We start from the raw sequence: 20,813 nt of genomic DNA on the forward strand, positions 1-20,813 counted from the left end.
ATTGAAAGGTGAGGCGATATTGCGATATTGAGGCTTGTCTCGACAGAACGCGAATGCAGCGAACCTCTGGATGATCACATTCCACATGCATTCAGCTTTATTCAAATTGTCGGGATGTGCTGATAATATAATGGTTGTTGAAGGATTTTATTGTTAGAGATTTCAAACTTCCTGCTGAGTTATTCGTCATATTATGACATGGTTTGACCTCATTCTCAGAGTTTTATTGAATAGTAGGTATGGGTAACAATGTCTAATGTACAATGAAATAACATTGATTGAAACCTTTATGATGTAGCTTAGATCGTCGAGATTACAAATCGAACTCGTGATTTCAAAGTTCTGGTTTTTGTTCATGATTCGGTGATTTAACAGTAGTTGAAACGTCTCTTTACCCATTACTTTAGTGGGCCGTTTAAGGCTGTTTATGTAAGAAGATTTGCCGTGTTTTAGAGACAAATGACAGTTACCCGCCGTTCTAGCCACCCACAGACCATAGTAACGAAGAATAGTCAGTGTTGTCAGTAAATTGCACTTGACCGAGATTCCGAATTCTTGGCGTGTGTGGGTTGTGGTCAACCCGCGTTAGAGCGCTGTGATCGGCCGCGACCTTGCGTCTCATCCTACTGATGTATTTTTGTACCGGCTTATCAATAAATAAAGCGAAAGTGTTCACTGACTCGCGATAATGTTTCAAGCGTTTTTGTTATGCACACATAAACTCACGTCCTTTTTTTGGTCAGAGCCACGAAATTTTGTGATAAATATAACAGGTTCTATAGTTCTAAAGAGACAAATTAAATTACCAGCCCTACTTACCTACTTATAAAGATGTCATAAGTGATATATTTTAGGATGATTTTTTGTAAGACCACGACGATCAGATTTTTAAAGAATGTTTCATCTCGCTACTGGTGATACATGCCCTTAGGCTCTTTAAAATACCTATAAATGTCATGATCATAACTCTGAATCAAAGTCTTATTGCTCAAAACATCTAAATTGTTCTGACAATTGAAATAAAACAATGTGATCGTAGAACTGATTGAAAGATGTTAGCAGTTTCTTAATAAACACAAACGTTTTGGACGATTATAAAACGCAATTACTAAGCGCGCGCGAATAGCTACGGAGTTGAAAACAAATCGTAGGTCATTCAGTAGTCAGTCGCAAATAGAACTATTTGCGACTGACAATAGAGTCCTGATTGGCAGTTGGCAATAAATAAGTAAAGACAATAATAGATAGTTACTGCTGACTAGATTCTATCCGTCTAGGATAGTAGACCTTATTGCCATACTTGTTGCTTGTAATTTTCAATCACTGTACAGCACAGAACATAAGTTAAGTGACTATCATTAGCATTATGTATTATAATTCATTACTATAAACAGTTTTATGTGCTGAGAGCGCTGTTGTACTCGCATGATATGCGCCGTCGTCAAGTCTATCATAAAGCGCTACTCGTGCTTCTGTAATCAATAATACTTTTCCAACCGTTATCATAATCAATCTGTATCCGTATCTACATATCTATATACATAAAGATCGCGCCTATTTCCCATTGGGGTAAGGACGTTTTTCTGACCTGGTGTGCACGTGGAAAACGCAAAGGGACGGCCCAAAAGACCTGGCGACTGTCGGTTGACCGAGAATGAGGGATATTCCAGGGTACGTTTACCAAAAACAATATAGATGGCGATGTACAGATATTCCTTAGTTTAACCTTCTAATTTGAATTATGGGAGCAAGCTACATAGGCTTCAAAAGATCTCGAGGAGTGGATATATGTTGTTCGAGTCCTACTTCCCAACAGGGGATAATAGGATTAGAAGAAGACCCAACGGAATTTCACTTGTCATGCTCGCCTTTAGAGTACTCTTTCCCTGAGTTTGATTGGACTTTCGAACTCTCGAAATTTTCCGACTTTGCTAAACGTATTTATGTGCGGCACTGACACCTCAACGCGCATTTCGAAGAATATATTAACTCACAATTTATTGCTAAAAGTTGTCAACCATACTAGTAATGCTAGATATATATTTCATTTTCATTCACTAGTTATCGTACGCATAGTTTTATGTGTAGTATGCTGTAGTATACTTTACTACATGGTTTTATTGTTCAGTCGTACAACAGCCGGTGGTGTCGTAAGACTTTGTAAATAAGACGACTCATTTGCTTCTAAGTAATTAATTACTTCGCATGATTAAATTAACTAGCTAGTTTTAAAACAAACCCATAACATTTAAACATTTGTATTACAGACAGATTCTTGTGTTGTTGATTGTTGTCCTAATTCGGATTTCTGACGATTTAACATTATAAAGTCGTGAGATTGTGTAGATATTGACGTAACTGTTTACAATAAATATTTACAAAAAAAAGAAACTTGCAAACCCTTGTTGGTGCACCATCACCACTCTATGAACTGCCCATTTATTATAAAATAGTCTTTATTGTATATAAATACAACAAAAATATTAAAACATACACAGGAAAGATTACAGCACAATTGGTGGCCTTATTGTTCTACAGCAATTTCTTAAAGGCGACAAGAGGCAGGAAGTATTTATGTTATATTAAGGTGCGGGATTGTGCAACAACAAGGATAACATAAAATTATAAACATTGTAAGAATACTTAATATAAAATAAACAATGGATGGGTCCATTTACAGTGTGTGCTGGCAAATATTTTGTATTTGTAAGTAGTAATTTAATTACAAGTTATAAAAAGCAATAGAGTATAAGTTGGCGTGCAACCACACAAGGTAAAGTCAAAGGGTACACAATGTCGTGATGGAGTGTCGTGTTTGCATGGAAAACTCTTAGAAAACCACATTACTAAGAGATTTTATAGCAAAGTTAGTCATGTAAGTAGGTACATAAAAATATATTACATTGAATTGTATACGTGTTATACACGAATGACGTTTAGTTTTTAAATTCAAATCGATAGGCTTTAACAAGTTTAAAGTCGTAAGACAGAATGTGCTTTTAAATTCTTAACCCTATTGTTTTACTATTGCGTCTGGAAATCGTTAAAGTAAAGGTTTATTTATTTGAGTGTATCAATGGCCTAATTAGAATTGAAAACGATAGCCAGCCGGTACATTATACTATGTAAACAGCTAAAAGTTCTATGTGAAAATTTGAGACTCCTAGCACTTGAAGTTTCGGAGAGTGAGTGAGTGACCTTTCGCTCTTATATATATAGATAAGCTCATTGCTACCCCTAGTGACCCAGCTACGCGGGTCGGAGGGCGTTATTATGCCGCGCTCCAGTTGCTGGCGCGTCTGGAATGGTTCCAGGCTCGCTCCCATTTATCCCTAGCACGCCTCCGCCTCGTGAACGACCTCTATATCACCCTACAAGTGTTATTATACGTTGTACCCGGCGAGGCATTTTTGATGCAAGTCATGATCTTAGTTTTTGTGCCAGTATTATGTACCTATTTATTTATTTGTACACAATAAAACAGACAAAAGGAACATGATATAGATGATTTCTTTTTAATAATTATTCGCTTTTCGAAAATAGTTGGCTATTTTTTATTACATATGTATTAGCTATTTATCATAATATATAAATTCAATAAGTATTTTATGTACATAAAAAATAAACAGTCTTTTACTGGCCAATGATGGGCATGTGAGCCCTTTGGTTTGAATGGCAAACTGAGATTACACTGCCAAAGTCATGTACCTCATAGTATTCAACTTGCTTTGCTTATGAATTCGTATTTAGAACACCAATTTGCTAGTAGTACGAAGTGCACATCTAAATTATGCATACAGCCTTCAATAACAGTGCAAATGAAATTTAAAGAGCAACGCCAAGCCGACCATAAAAAGATAACATGGTAGCAATAACCGCACCTGCATGTCCTGTTTGTTATTCTTGTTTATCACTTTCGTCCAAAATAGAACACAGATTCAAAAGGTCAAAAATACACAATTTATAATCTGAGAAAATGTAAACAAACAAGCTACTGCATCTGTTTTGTTTTGACCTTTACTTGCACTATTTCAAACTTAGAAAATAATGCAAGTTTCATCAGAATTGGCTCAATAGTTTTAAAGTTTAGGTTAAAACAACATTATGAAACAAAAACAATGATCTCGTTGATGTCTTTTGTATGAAAGAAGCGAATATGAACAACGCCGGTTGCCCCGGCCGTTCTATAAGCCGTTAGAGGTTTTTAATAGTATGTGTATATCATTCATTATTAAGATCCTAACATTTTATTAACAAAATATAATTCTTACTTTTTATTACACAGATTTTGAAGTCGTCTTTTAATTAAGTACTTTTTAAGTCCAATATCTGTTAAGTTACATGTTTTGCTAATGGTATTTATTTTAATTTACGGCTTGCTATCGTTAATTGAACAGCAAGTTATTATGTAGATATATTAAGCCAGTCACACATGGAATGTTTGAATTTCAATGCATAATAAATTGCTAAAGCTACACAAGAACTATGTAATATTTACCTAACCTACTAAAATTTGGCAGAGAATCATCTACTATTTGGACCGGCCTTTAAATCGATAACGTCTGTTGTAAACATACTGCGTATTGGCAGATTTGTTCCGTTTCTGGATGTTTTATATATAAAAAACAATATCTGATTAGTAAGCTGGAATGTGGTAATGTACAAGGTCGATCATAATAACAGGAAAAATGAATATACGGGAAAATGAGAACGAAGCAGGTAGCCGTTCATCGAATTTGCAACGATTAGGAGAATGATTAATTTTCGAAAACAGTCGTTTTATTTAAATAAAATACTATTTCGAGTCGTTACTCACTGGATACCTCAGGGCGGGCATAGAAGTTCAGGAAGACCGCGTAAAAGATGGTGTGACGACCTCAATGCTTATCGGCAGGATTGGCCGGAGATCGGGCAAAGTCGAGAGGAGTGGAAAAATCAAGGGGAGGCCTTTGCCCAGCAGTGGGATCGTATAGGCTAAATAAGATAAGATAAGACTATTTCGATGTCATTAAGTTGAATATTGACTATAAAAGTACTCTCCGAGCGAGTAGCCTCAGATTCATCGAGTAGAAACGCTAATCGTAGAGTGTAAACACATGAAGCGAGCGCACTCCGACATCGGCATCCAATGTGAGTGCTCGAGTAGACCGAGTACGAGTAGTAAGTTATCCAAGTGCACTCGGTCCGAGAGCACTCGTGTAGTGAAAACCCAACTTTACAGATATTTTAAGAAGTTGAGTCAGCGGCAGTTATCCGCGACCGTTGGAAGTATGAGATTGGTCAGGTCGTACTAGTCAACTGTGAGTCATGCATGACGTCGAATCCGCGAGCTGCAGACCTATTATAACGTCATCTGTTATCGTTGTGGAGGAGTTAATAAATAGACAGGAGTCATAGATCAGTCATAATGTGCAGTGTATACCTAATGAAATGTAACATAATTTTCTTCTGCGAAGCGTTCAGGTCTCTTTGAGCGATCAAAGACGTTTTTTAGTTTTTAAACTTGTAGTTTCCAGTCGTTATCGTAAATTAGGTATTTTGATTATCAAGATGAAAACTACTTAGTGATAATTAATTTAATCGAATCAGACGTTCCTTGCGATTGTTTTCCGGAGGTATGTGATCTAACCTGTATTGGGCTGGTTTTCCCTTCGCGGGTTGGAAGTTCCTGTCCAAACATCAGGTTAGGTTAGCGGACCCAGTGAAAAACGGGATAAGGCTAGGTATATGATGAGGCGTTACTTTGCGGAAATCCATTGTGGTCAACAAGGATAGCTGGGATTTTCGACTTGCGATGTTATGTTTTAACAGCGACATTGCCAAATGACCTAACTATACTTGCGGAGCTATATTTATTTTTTAAAGTCTAGAAGAATTGTAGTAGTAATGAACTCGGTGTATTCGTCGAGTTGTTTTTTTTTTAGCCTAGCAGAGCGCACTTGTTTGTTATTGTATAGCCGACGCTTACCGGCTAGTGGCGCGATGCCAACTCTACAAAGATTTATGGTACTTTTACATTCTGTTATAGAACAGAGTTTCCTTTACTCTAAGAAATAAGTATGCTTCGGTAGTTACTATGTTTAATATTTTTCAACGATTGGTTATAGCAATTTCAACAAAATTGTATTAAACATTATTCGTAATATTTTGAGATAGGTAGGTATATGCCCGATGAACTACCCACTGAGCGGATCAAAGATCCCTCTTAGTAATATGCAAAAATCTTAGTATTACTTATCTATTCTGCATAAGTGTTAGTCAGTCTTTCCTGTATGATTTACATAAGTAGTTATATTCCACATTATTTATGTCAGTGATTTTATTAATCCTCTTAGTCATTAATTAATGATAGACGTGTTGTAAATACCTTAAATATAAATCATTATGGATATTATGTTTGTTTGTATTGATAATTGAACATAATTAGAAATGCTGAGTGAGTTTGATACTTCAGGGATCAGCATCCAATTATCGTTGATGCACTAATTGAAGCCCTCAGCTCTGGATGAATTGTGACAACAATTAAGCTATTAATATACAAGTTATTTATTGCATTAGTCTGAAATGGATTAAGTTGACTCAAATACTAACATTTTATAAGGTTAACTAGGTTTGTTCACTACGTTTGATTGCAACCGATCCAATGCGCAGATCCGAAAGAAAAAGTATGGCGTTCTTAAAGCTTATCTTATCGCGGACTGCACATAACTACTTAGTTTTACTTTATTTTGCATCTGACGATCTGTCTGTGTGTGTGTGTGTGTTCTCATCTGTCGTGCATTCGAGAAGTTCGTAAAAACACACATATTTTTATTTCTTAGAAACATTGTGAGTTTGGATACGATTTTATCTTTTCATAAACATTAAAAATAGTTTGTATCACATCCTTGTAAAAAGAGCGTGAAATAAGTTGTACAGGGTAGGTTGCTGAATTACTCATTGTACACGACACACATTGTGCACGCTTTGTGTCGCATTGTATCTACTTTCATGCAGTTTTATCTCGAATACGAATTACTTCCAGTGCGTTGTGCGCTTATATCACTTGCTGGTAGCTCTCTCCTTTCAATTGGCACGAGTTACCCACGTGCTTGTATTTGAAAATAAATCTAATTATTTTTAAACATTACAGACAGTTTACAATAACGTTAACCGGACATAATCACGCGTGAGTCATTAGCGTAGTGGAACAGTCCACTTTGATTCATATTATCATGTCGTCATTGTTTATCAGCGGTTGCCTAGTTTATTGTGATCGCGTATTAATTATGTGCATTTTAGGGGAATAATTTTTACAAGTGATATACTAAGGTAATAAAAATAGTAAACTAGAAGCAACGAGTGAAGTGATAAATCGTACAACGCACCCGGTAGCCTTGGTCATATTAGGATTGCTGATAACGAATTTGATAAAAACCTACCTGTGTTTCTGCGTTTCGTATCTCGTATATTGATACTACTCATCATCATCATCAATTTAAGAGCACTACTACTACTACACTACTATTGACACTACTACCTATTAGAAAATGAGGTAATGAGTTATTAATTTATCCTACGTGCAATTTTCACTAAGACAATTATTTTGGCCATTGTTGACGTCGATACGGCTCACTACCTATCACGTTAGTCTAACAGAAACCTAGTGAGGTGTGGGCACTGGGCACTTAGTTCATCATACGATGAATGTACCTCTGATTACCCCAATTGGGAGCATAATCGTGAGCTTATGTTACCAGGTCTTTGACTAATTACTTGGCAACATACATCTTATTAGTAAAACAATAACGATAATGTAAATCAATGTAGATTAGATCATTTAAAATGCAATAATAATTGTTCTGTTATCTGTAGCCTCGACAAAAAAGTAAAAAGTTGACCAACAAAATAATGTTGGAACAATTGTGTGTTCGCCATGCTTTTGGTGAGTTTATGTAAGTATACCAACGTCGTTCGAAGTAGGAATTTCAAAGTTATCATATCACCTTGTTCGCGATGTCATCAGCCGTTTGACTGATTGCGTCGTATCTGGCATGGTTTGAAAGCACATGACTATACGCCTCCGGAACAGATAACGATTCTCGAGTCAATGAACAATCGAGAAAAATAGCCGTGTGGAATGTCAAACGGTCTCTCTAACATTAATGGATTATAAATTCGTTAAATGCCGTAAGATTGATAGGCTCACGGTCAAACCAACTGAGCGACTATTTGGTCAATGTATCGCGCTTAATTCTAGTCTGTTAGAGGGTTTAGTGCTTAATCCTTCATTATCCTTCGCTGTTCCGATGAAGTTTATCCCTATAATCGGATTTCGTTTGCCTACTCGTTTTATCCGAGCGTGCTGGTTTATCCGATCTGTTTTCAAGGTTGCATCGAATAAAATGGTCGTCTGATTACACAATAAAGGCTATTTATTGATTAAAATTAATACATCTAATAAGTACCCGCATTGGGGTACGTTTTTAATGTCCCCTCTTAAATGTTTGAAAGGTTGATAGCCTTTCATTTGTAGTATTAGTAGGGGACCGGAATGCAACTATACGAGTTTGGTGGAGAAAGTTGATAAAAATCATGAAGTGACTCCAAAAAGTGGAAACAGTCACGATTTCGAGCATTCTGAGTTTGAGCATTGAGCCAGTTTTAAAATTTCAAAGAGCTAAATTTATTAAATTTTATAAATTGGAGGCAAATTCTAGCCCGTTATTGTATCATCTTTTTTTTATTAAATCCAATCATCATCGTAGTGCCAATCACTCTTAGCACAATTTTGTATGTGTGCTTAAATTACAGCGTCTGTGCTAAATACAATAATACACACATGTATTTTTGTTTGCTATCTACAAAGGACGCCATCATGAACAAGGGTCCATTGCTCAAAATATTATTTATTCTCTCTCTCTCTCCTTGGCATTTATTATCCCCATCTGATGGTGGAGTCTCCCTTCTTTGCTTTTCTCTTCTACTTCTCTCTATCGGACGTGTCGTTTTCAGAGGTATTGACAAGCACAGGGGGGATAAAAAGTAAAAAAAAGCAATATTGTTGTTTGACATTTCTTGACGTAACCCAGGTCCTTGACCACTTGTTTTTGGTCTAAATATTATTTAATTAAAAGTATTATTAATTTCGTCAGGTATTCTGCGACATAGTGGTGCGGGACGGGGAGATGGTGTGCGTGGAGCTGGTGGCGCGCGGACGCGGCGGTGGCACACAGGCTGTGATCTTCCTCGGCTCCATACGGTATGACGCGCTCACCAGGGTCTACGACTCCAGGGTAAGTGCATCTTTTATATACATTATTACACACATACGGTCACAAGTACTAATATGTATAAGTACACTTTGAAACCATGTCAAATTAACTTTTTTGACAAATTTAACCGTAAGTCTCATTAAATGTCAAGTATGATAGTTTTAGGGTTTTAAAGTGGGTACATGATATTGCTCATGACTGTACATACGTATATTCTTAAACCAAAGTTTGCCTGGAAGAGATTGCTACTACGCAGTGAGGCCGCCTAATGTACTCGTATTTATCTTTGCTTGTAATTTTGTATTTCCTGTGTGTGTAGTAAAGTATTTTTTATAGTTATGTTATACCTACGTAAATTTGCGCCCGTGATCCGTAATGGGTTGGACAGACACAAATAATGGGTCACTTTGATATGAAGTTCTAAGATGGATTATGAACCTCATGGTGCCAGGTTATCAGCTAGTCGCTCATATTATGGCCCATCATGCTAAAAGGACACATTCTTGTTGTTGATTTTTACGCATGCTTGGGAAGATAGGCGGCTGCTTATCTCAACCATTCTCCCCTACTTCTCGTAACCACATAACGTGTTACGTTTTTTTGGCTTCCTGTCCAATACGGCATAGCTTTTTTTATCTTTTCTTTTTATGAAGTTGGATAAGATTTCATAGAACCTATAGCTAGGAAACTGTACAGAAGAGATATTGTGGAATATTTGCTCCTACAGATGCATAACTTTTTAAGAGTTACTAGTTTAGAACAATGGTTAAGAAGCTATAGGCAAATCGCTGTAATAATTTAAGATTGAGGAATTACTATAATGACTTAAACATTTACGGAACGGCTGTAAAATTTTGAATTTTATCTACACCAAGCGCGCCTGTGTCTATTAATTTTAATTTACAGGAATGCCGTTAATTTTTGAGCTCAGACAGTTTGCAGTAGGTTAGATCATACGTAATCGACGTTGGTGAAATTTGTTTAAAAATGTACACTTTATATTGGAATTCACGCTATATTCTTCTACCTACTCGTACATCTTTTCCAAACTGGTTTTTGGTGCTATTATAAATTTTGTTGTAATCATATATATTCCCTTAATAACATAAAAGAAAAATGTTTCAGTAGCTAAATGTAGAACGAGTGTTGAGAGGGAACTTATGGAATGGCGAGTGCTTTCAAGAAATCCTCTCGGAGTGACGACCCTCCCAAGGGAGGCATGCCGACTTGTTTGAAATATATCGCCGTTCTAGAACGTATCGTTTTCAAATCGGAATTTGTACGAGTACTACACTAGCGAAGCGATATTTTTCGGAATGAATTGGAATGTTTCTAGTTTATTCTTGTAAGTATCTACAACAATGTGAAAGTGTATGTATGTGTCTGTCTGTTTGTTTGTCCGACTTTTACGGCAAAACGGAGCGATGAATTGGCGTGATTTTAAGTGGAAATAGTTGAAGTGATGGGGAGTGACATAGGGTAATTTTTGTCCCTTTCTGGTTAGAAAGAGAAAAAAAATACTTCCAACCCCCATTTAAGGGAAGTGGGGGGGTTCCCCCACTTGGGGTGAAAGTTTGTACGGAGCATTCCTCAATTTTCAAGGTACAAAGCTAAAAATTGGGTTGCGGACTATTTTGCAGATTTTTTTTTGGAAATCTGCCCCCCAGACCCTTAAAAGAGGGACTATTCGCAATTTCGGGGTTTACCCCGAATGTAACGCGAGCGAAGCCGCGGGCAAAAGCTAGTACGTATATAATCCTAAAAAAAGTGGCTTGTTTCACAGCAGACTTAATTCTTTTTTTTTTATTTATTCGATTTTTATATGTTATACACCTATGTTATGTTATTATGTTAAACTTTTCTATCGTTAGTTACTATAGGTTACTAGGCGATCTGTTAATTCCTTATCAATAGATAAGGTTTTGTTGAACAATCGCTTATATAATAATAATTGTATATAATTGGCTTCAGTAGATAAATTCAGCTATCGTAACAATACAAAAGATTACATCCATTACATATACTTAAGCATAAATCCTTCGTTTTATGAGAGATTGTGTCGTGGTTTTATCTCAGCTATTCAGCTTATCGAAATAATCTACACGGAGTAATTAGAAACATATATGATAAGTATTTTGCGGGATAAATAGATATATTTTCGGAATTGAAAGTAGAAATTTGATGATGAAATTAGCCGAACAACCAGTAGAAATATCTAAGGTCCTGCGTCCATAAAGACAAATGACATATCAACACAAAATCCAAGTTGTCTTGTACAACACATACATATCCAAGTTCTAAGTTCTTGAGTCAACAAGGATGTAAATACAGGCAGACTTTAATCAAACTTCCCTCTTTAGGTACCCAGGATTAGAAGTCAATACCCCACAACGGAAGCCTGTCAGCTCGGTTAATCAGTCGCACAGTGATTAGGAAGCCAAACAACTGTTAGCCATTTTGTTTTTATGGCAGTGTGACCTTGACGTTTTTGCGCGAGACTTATCGCCGCTTCGACAAGGATTGCGCAATGGAAAATGAATGTTTATGGCGTTGTCTCATTTACATGGCGATTATTGTCCATATGGCAGAAGGTAGGTAGTTAATACGCGTAAATGTTGAACTACACAATGCTACTGATTAGGGTTAGGTTCCTTGCGGAATTAATGTCAGTATCTATTTTTTTATTGTTTTATGCTTTCTTAATGTAAAGGATAGAACAATGAAACAAACGTTGGTAGATGCCTATTGCTATACTTAATCAGATTTCCGGACATTAATTATTGTAATTGTTTTTTTACGATGTCTTTACATTTATTAGTATGATTGGATAGTTACTGCATGCGTTTAAATACGCGCAATTTAATTTCATTGCAGTAAGAACTTAAAAAGTCAAACACCGATAGAAGTAGTCATTACGTGATTATTTATGAAAAATCAAATAAATTAGCAAGTTCTGCGTTTAGGTCCTGTAAGCTACAAGCTACACTTAAAAAAATATTGAATTCAGTGTCCATAAAGCGAACTATCCTCTATCTTTGGCGTTATAGGTACCAGCAGGTAATACCTAATTGACATCTGGAAATTCACCATTGTATCTCGCCATGGTATTCTCGTTGTTGCTTGTTTAGTTTTTATGGCTATTTTTTATGTTTTCTACAAGGTTTCGACGAATGATCCACCGATTCTGCGTTTGTCTACGGCTTTGTCCTTGAATATTGCAATCGGTAAGGTTGTTAATATAAGAAAGAAAAAATACAAGTTATATAAGTTTTACGTCGCGATTTTTTTCGTCTTTTACGCGCAGTAGATCATCAGACTTATTGTTTTGAGAATTGTCAATGCTTTTGTGGTTTCGACCGCGACCTTAGCTGTTATGACTAGCACGGGCGCCACGGGTTCCGGCTCAAATTATATCGAGGTCTTTGACCAATAGACGCAGCGAATGCTATCTACGTGGATAAACGTCGTACGGCTATTACTTGAAGTCTTCCATATAATTCGCGTCGCGCGCGGCGCATATCCCGTGCCCGTGTTTTCTTACACTTCGAGAATACCTATGGCATCAAATGAGCCGATAATTCCAAATGAGGTGATTACTTGACGAGTTTTGTTCGTATATATAATTAATTTTATGGAAATTCCTCACGTAGAGTTGTTTTTGCGTCATAAGTTTGACAGTCAAATTAAAACTTTGGATAGATGTTTGTATTAATGAAGGTCACCAAACAAGGTAATTGAAACGTAGATTTATTACATCATACTTATCTGTTGGTTAACCTAGCTTACGACAGTTATGTCTATATAGTCGTAAGACCGAATGTCCTTTTAAAATCCAAACCCCATTGTTTAATTATTGTGTCTGGAAATCTTGGCCTTAGGAGGTGATACACTGTAAAAAATGATTATTGTCTAGTTAAAAAATAATAAATATACTGTGATAAAATATTAGTACAAAAAAGTGTTTTATTAGTAATACACAGTTGTTTGTCACTATTTTTTTGGAAATAATAATTAACATTTTTTCCGTGTCTAATAATGTTATGTATTTCCCGTTGATATTCCTAAACCAAAGCAACTTGATTTGACCATTATTTTAAATCAGTAGGACATCGGTCGATAACGTCTGAGGTTACCAAAGAAGGTCATAGTTAGACCTCAGAACAGAACTTATACTATGACGCATCGTTCATAATAATTTTAAGAGATGGGAACTTTGGACAAAACTATACTGGCTATGTTATGCCACCGAGGGGTGAATAACTTTGGAAGGTCGTATCGATAAAAATATCGGTATTTACAGTACATTGCAATGTTATATCAGATATGTTTACGACCACGATACAAAAGACTATTATAATAATATAAATAATATATATTTACGAGCGTTCGCCCGTGATTTCGTACGCATGGCGTCTCTTAATTCAAAAACATAGGACTTTCACACAAACTTTCAACCCCCGTTTTACCCCTTTAGGGGTGGAGTTTCGTAAAATTTATAGCGGATGTCTACACCTTATAAGGAACCTACTTACCTCAAGTTTCTACGTGTTATATCTGAGATTTAGGGATTAATCAGTGAATGGTAAGTATTTCGTTTTTATTTATTAGAAGATATCGGGTGTGACATTTGAACCTGTCACCATAATAGCTCATTGTATCAACCCGAGGACTTCTATATCAAGTGATGCTATATTGTAATACAGATGTCGCAGTCGGGTTGTATATAATTCACGTGCAATTAAACGATTTCTATTTATCCCAATATGTGGAACAGTCACAAAGTCGTAGTCAAGATAACAAGTTTTCGATTTTGAATTATAATTTAGAATAATGCAGCTGAAAGTGGACCGGCTTATTGTAGGTATAACGTATCGCAGTGACAGTCCGGCTAATTGGAAATCGACTAGCCGTAATATAATCAAATAATACAATTGCGACATAGATACTACTAATATGCAGTTGTTACCTAATAATACTGGGTTGTCAAAACTCGATAGCGTTATATAAAAAAACCTTTTTCGGTGTGCAGTCGAAATGAGTAAGAGCCCTGACGATGTTTCCTCATAATTTTGTCTCCCCTCGCCAAGTTATGAGTCATAGTGTAAGTACTGGATATCGGAGTGTATGACGGCAGGCTGAGGCGCGACGCGGCGCCAGCTCCCGTCCTTGGGTGGGATATAGCATTTCATTGTACTCTTCTGTTTGCTGGTAGCCTAGTAACTACGGTGCAATCACGCTAAGCAATGAATTTACATGTTACAGCAATTCTATGAATTAACCTCTCATATGCCGAGATACCAGACACAATAGATTTTACATTGTGTCTGGTCGAGATCCGCGTTCCGGCATTTAAGGGGTTAAAAGTAGATATGGAATTGTTACCTATTACTCTTCCGCAGTAATGACAAGTAATGAACCTGTAATCATGACTAGAATTGTAAGTAATTTAGTCAGAAATGCGGTACAGTACTAGTATATGAGTTAGATTGATGAATAATAACAGACTCGTCAAAGCGCTTAAATGTTGAAAAGGCTACCTGCCTAAAGCCTGTCTGTGTAAAGGCCGCCTGTTGTGCTTTTCTGTATATATTGTCCTTATGTCTGTATTTTGTGCCCATTGTGCTCAATAAAGTATTTTATCTATCTATCTATCTACCGCTAAGTTCATAAGTCAGGTCCCAACGGTACACATACTGTCCGAAACTTAGTTTTCTTGACCTAAATCTGAGTCGAAAACTCGTAGATGCGTAGTATAGCGAATGACGTCAGCACAACACCCCCGCAAGACCGGGGATATTATGCCCTCTGTCATTACGTTACTCGGGTTATAATTTATACATAAGTTTTATTTTTAAGTAAAACGACATTTCTTTAAATGTACTTACATGTTTATCGATATGGCTTTAGTCAGAATAATTTAATATTTGAAAGGTTTGTTTGGGTGTTTAACCTTTTGTAAATGTCACCATATACGTACTTAGTGGTTGAGGAGCTCGATGGCGCAGCGGTAAACGCGATCGGTCTGCGATTGTTGAAGTTAAGCAACTTTCGCAAAGGCCGGTCATAGGATGGGTGACCACAAAAAAAAAGTTTTCATCTCCTCCGTGCTTCGGAAGGCACGTTAAGCCGTTGGTCCCGGCTGCATTAGCAGTCGTTAATAACCATCAATTCTGGGCCCGCGTGATGGTTTAAGGCCCGATCTCCCTATCCATCCATAGGGAAGGCCCGTGCCCCAGTAGTGGGGACGTTAATGGGCTGATGATGACTTAGTGGTGTGTGTACTTTACAATTGATACTAAGAGTCCAGGGAAAATATAACTACTTAAGTAAAATCACGGCAGGTCATAAGTTATGCTAGTAGTTGTTATCAGTTACAATAGATAACAACAACAATAGGTATTGTTGTAGTATGAGGGGATGATGTTATTATACTAAACTACTTTTCAAAACTCAAAGTCAAAACACAAATAGTAGCATGGAATTTGTATGAAAATGAGTACTATGACGTCATACAGTACCACCCAGCCACTGCCACCCCTTTAGAAAGTGGTAAAATATTGGTTTTATTAATATGTAAACAAGTAGAAAAAAAAAGTGATTGTATTGAATCATTTGAAACTTGAGATTTTTATTTGAAAATTCGATTTTTATTATTTGTTTTTGACCCAGGTATCTATCCTATTCTGTTAAATTCATAATGGCAGCTCAGGCACATGGCTTCTGTCGCGTCGCGGCGTCGCCACCGACTTGTTGATTGCCGCCCTCCATTCTGACGTCCCTCCCCTCAAGCCCTCCTCACCCTTACCCTTCCCTCCTCATCCCTCACAGGAGGGGTGAATCGATCCAATAAAAACGAGTGTAACACAAGAGCTGATTCTGATGTGGATACAGCTTGTATGGTGGACATCGGGCAACTGGTTCATTGGGATGTTCGATAGATTAGATTGGAATGTTATTTTTGTAATTTTTTCCTTGTTTTGGTGCGATAAAGTATAAATTTGTATTCGTACAGGCAAATTGGCAGACACAACTCACGATCCTTAACGGTGTGGAGATAACCACCAAAATTCTTATTCGTAATACCTAAATCGGTTTTAACAATATGGCCAAAAAGAAAAGCTTACAAGCCCTTTACGTCCACTAATAACGCAGTTAATTTATTCATTATTTTTAGAATGCACCTACTCATTTATTTATCCTTTCCTAATCATGTTGAGGTTTTCCTTACAATAATTATTATAAAAATATCAATTAAACTAGGAGGAAAACCATCTGCGATTTTTAAGCGGTCCGTCGCGGCTACTATTTACTTAAGTATGTAGTATCTTTCACGGTTCACGGTAGATGAGGTAGGTTATTTATCGCAAAACCCATACGGGAGAAGCAGAACAATCGCTACCACTCCAACCTCCTCGGCACAGCACCCGTGCCGCGATATAATTCGCATTGCGCGCGTCGCGGAACCCGTGCCGAGGGGGCGGATATTCCATCCAAATTAGATGTGATGAACCGTACGGTCCGGTTATCGCCCATTGCCCAATACATAGTTCGTCATGTTTTGAAAAGACATTACGGCCACAACAAAACTGTATATAATCAATATCGTACATTAGTAGTGTACTTAATAAGAAACTGAGTTCGTTGAGTCATGCACTAAGGGTAAGGGTCGTCGGCCCAAATCCGTGTCTTGGCAGTTCACTCGGCGCAACACCCCCCAATTACATGGCCCTTTCTTTGTTGTCAGGGTATGGTAAACGTCTTGCTACGTATTGACGTCATATTTTAAAGTAGCTGGATGACTCACGGTGGTAGTAAATATATTGGAACACTTTCCTTCTATATAGTTTCGGATATCAAAAAATAAAGAAAAGTCTACGACATACTATACCTATTCTGCATATTATACCTATTTGAGCTTGTCAAATTCCATACATCCGTCAACACCGCGAAAAAACATGTTATATTTTGTACTACTAACTCTTGGAATTTCACAGTAAGATAGTCCGTTACAAACATTCCAACCTCATTTTTTTGATAAGCAATTCATAACAAGTAAATATTATATCGCCAGTACCAAAATTCCTACTAACATCGTAATTATTGTTGCATAGCATGTTGCTATTTGTGGGATCTTTAATTAGCTAGGCTAAAGTGGAGATGGTCAGGATACTTGGCAAGACGCGTAGACAACAGATGGACTAAGGCTGTGACTGAATGGTGGCCAAGGGATGGTATGCGATATCGAGGCAGACCACCTGCCCGGTGGTCGGATGACATTGTGAGGTACGCCGGAAAGCAATGGATGATACTTGATCGGAAACAGAGGATCGGAAAGGATGGCGTGAAAGAGAGGAAGCCTATACCCATCAGTGGGTGAACACAGACTGAGTAGATAGATAGATTTTAGTTTTTACGTTAGCCAGTGGCTCAATATTAAATAAATCTTAATATTTATTATTCATTTTCTGTATTTCCAGCAATCGTCGCTGTCAACAAAAGTGGCGGCGCGGATGTCGTTCGGGTTGTTAGGCGGGAGTGCGGCGGCGCGGTGCGAGTTCGTCAGGATGAAGGGACCCTGTGGCAAGGGACACGCGGAGATGGCGGTGTCCAAGCCTCGAGGGTCGGGCATCGAGACCCCATCGTCCGAACCTGGGCTGGCCAACACTGACATGTGGGACTCGGACTATGAAGACGATCCCGAGGAGATGTTCGTCTATCGCCACCAGGTATGCCTTGCTTCAAACACGTCATGTTAATTCAAACCCCATTTTTGGTGAAAACGAGTGTGTATTTAATGAATAAATGAAGTTAACCACTTTCTCTTTATAATAATTCGCAACTTGCATTCCAATGAGGATGAGGTGTCGCTATTGGTGTGTATGCTGAAATTTTGACAGTTCCTATTATACTATTTGAGTAAAGAAACATTTATTATTTTGGTTATATTTTTACACTATAACCTTTTGCGCAGCATTTAACTGCAAAATCTAATAAACTGTTATATTTATTCTCTAAAGATCGGAACGAAGAAAACTTATAAAAACTAATTTTCAATCAAAACTGCCTTTATTCAACTGATGGTTTTTCTTTTTCGTAACTCATCCTTCAGACGGGATACACTTCACGTTGCTTCACATTTTATAGCAATTTATCACGAATTTTAGCTGCCCAGTATGGGGAACTGACAAAATTCGGGAACACTCAACAGCGCCGCTGCGTACATTTGAGCTTCTGGTTTTTATCCTCATTTCATTTATTGAATGTAAAATACAACACATTTGTTTTGTCCTCAAAGGAAGTAATTAAATGACGCTTATGTTTTCAAACATACTTCCGCGTATTATTATTACTTTTTTAGGCTAGTAATGTACTTTGCACAGATCGACACAACTAATCCCGGAATCCTTTTGGGTATGGACGGAACAAGTCACTCATGTATAATTTCATTTCTGCTATTATCCTACTAATTATCCCTTATCAAAGACTATATAATGAACAGCTGTGTAGATATCATATATGACAATTTGACAACGTGCCAAACATAGCACGTACCAACATTGATAAAATATGTAACAATATTATAAACATGTGCACAAACGCGCGTCGCATTTAAACAATTTGATAAATCAATTTATTTTAGCTGTTACTTGCATTTTTACCGACTTCATCATAATATCCTATGATTCTGATCATCAATATCAACTATATTAATGGCAAAATGGTATCTTTTTCATGATCCTTGATTTCTGTCGATTTGGATACATATTTTTTATAAGAATTGACTTTTGGTTTCATAGGCTTTGGGTGACAATTAGCGTGTGTTTAATATTGTTTATAATCGTGGGCACAATGATGCTTGAATTTTTTAACGTTGTTAAAATAAACAACCCCATATAGTTATTTGATACTATACCATAGAATAAAGAATAATATTACGTATAGAACGGTAACTCTCCGTCATGCATCAATTCGTCTTACTTTAGTCTTTAATGGCCGTAAGCCGCTAAGGGGTAAGAGGGAGAGCGCGCGGACTGTCTCACTTGCACCTGCGTGTTTAGCGGCACAGGATAAGAATGAGATTTTTGTATGGAGTGTCTTAGGTGTGACTGTGTGACCGTACTAAACTTATCCCAACAACATTATAGAGACGGCTGAGCGACCCGAGCGCGAACATCAACAACTTCGTGCGCGGCGGGTGGCGCACGCGCGACAAGAGCGACAAGAGTCGATCGGAGAACGAGGGGCTGGACTCCCTCGTCAGCGGCATCGCAGAGGTGGAGGCCGGGGACCTTAGAGACGGTTAGCCTTTACACAATATACTAGGACCGTTTTCCGTGGAGGTAAACAACATTGCTCGACATTCTCACGGTTTTTTCGGCAATTTCCCAGTTTTAAGTGACGATCGCTTTAGTGTAATGGCTAGAATCTTCATCTTTATGTCACAAGATAAGTGAAAGAAGCAAGCACCTTAATGTCAATCATAATGTCGAATAAGTGACAGACAAATGTTTGTTTTCCTCTCTGGGATATTGGTCTGGAAATTGACCGGAAATATTAATTTTAGATGATACGGGGTTATTGTGGAGTAAGGTGTTTAACGACTCTACTTGTTTAGATAGATAAAGTAACAACTTCAGAATATATCATATCGACTTTAGAGTAGTAAATGGTAAATTATGTTAATCGAATCAACCTAACAGTCATACGACGTAATTATCAAAGATGCGTCTTGTCGTCTTAAAAAAGAAAATTATTTAAAAGTCAAAGGTTAAAGATGTTATATTAGCTCAAAACGAAACTCAGCCTATTCTCACCTAGTTCACATAATAACCCCGCATTAATAAGAGTGTCAATTTACTATTTTACAAGTTTAAACTGGCAAATCTGGTTGCAACCTAAACGAAACAGTATTTGTTCACAAGTTGCAATGATTTCAGACTTACACCAGTTTAGACTTGTAGGAACATAACGAAATATGATTCCAACAGGCAAGTTGATAATGTTATCTTTTCGGAATTTTAGTACTGAGAGCCAAAACAACACGCGTTAGATAATTAGAACCGGATAATAATCTGTTTATAACATATTATGTCATGTGGATATACAAAATTATTCTACTAGTTAATGTGAGATTATTATGGGTACAGGTAAAAAAATCAGAGACAATTTTTCTATAACAGGAAACATTGGAATTAACATTATCAACCATGCCTGTGATGTTTAGAATAATGGTAAACTATGGATTAATATATATTATAAGAATTCAATCAAACATAGCAAGATAACATAGCATACTTACGCCTTTGACCGGCGGTAATAATACTTTTATACATCGACTTCTAGGCCCTCTTTCTGTCTTTTAATTTACGTTTTGTCCACAACACATGCTTTTGAAATCCTGCCTCTCGATGCACATAATTATTACGCATGCTCACATTTAATAATTCCCTAAAAGGCTTATGGTATTAATACGGTTGAGGCAATGTATTAAGGAATTTCATCTGATAACCTTGTTGTTTACATATACTTGTGTATTGGAAATATTGGAATGTGTACGTA

The 20,813-nt window shown here is 37.1% G+C and overlaps 2 protein-coding genes across 2 annotated transcripts in view; one reads left to right on the top strand and one right to left on the bottom strand.

Annotated features, from left to right (window-relative positions):
* LOC126366549 (uncharacterized protein KIAA0930 homolog) overlaps positions 1 to 20,813 on the top strand; it is a 40,629-nt gene that overhangs the window by 13,568 nt on the left and 6,248 nt on the right. Inside the window, exons 5-7 of the mRNA XM_050009701.1 lie at positions 9,135 to 9,275; positions 17,732 to 17,980; positions 19,400 to 19,553. Coding sequence (XP_049865658.1) covers positions 9,135 to 9,275; positions 17,732 to 17,980; positions 19,400 to 19,553 — 544 coding nt within the window. The remainder of the gene's footprint in view (positions 1 to 9,134; positions 9,276 to 17,731; positions 17,981 to 19,399; positions 19,554 to 20,813) is intronic.
* The window catches only part of LOC126366522 (phosphatidylcholine:ceramide cholinephosphotransferase 2-like), a 112,077-nt gene that overhangs the window by 10,817 nt on the left and 80,447 nt on the right, over positions 1 to 20,813 (bottom strand). The window lies entirely within an intron of this gene.

This window comes from Pectinophora gossypiella, chromosome 4 (assembly GCF_024362695.1).
Source record: "Pectinophora gossypiella chromosome 4, ilPecGoss1.1, whole genome shotgun sequence".
NCBI lineage: Eukaryota > Metazoa > Arthropoda > Insecta > Lepidoptera > Gelechiidae > Pectinophora > Pectinophora gossypiella.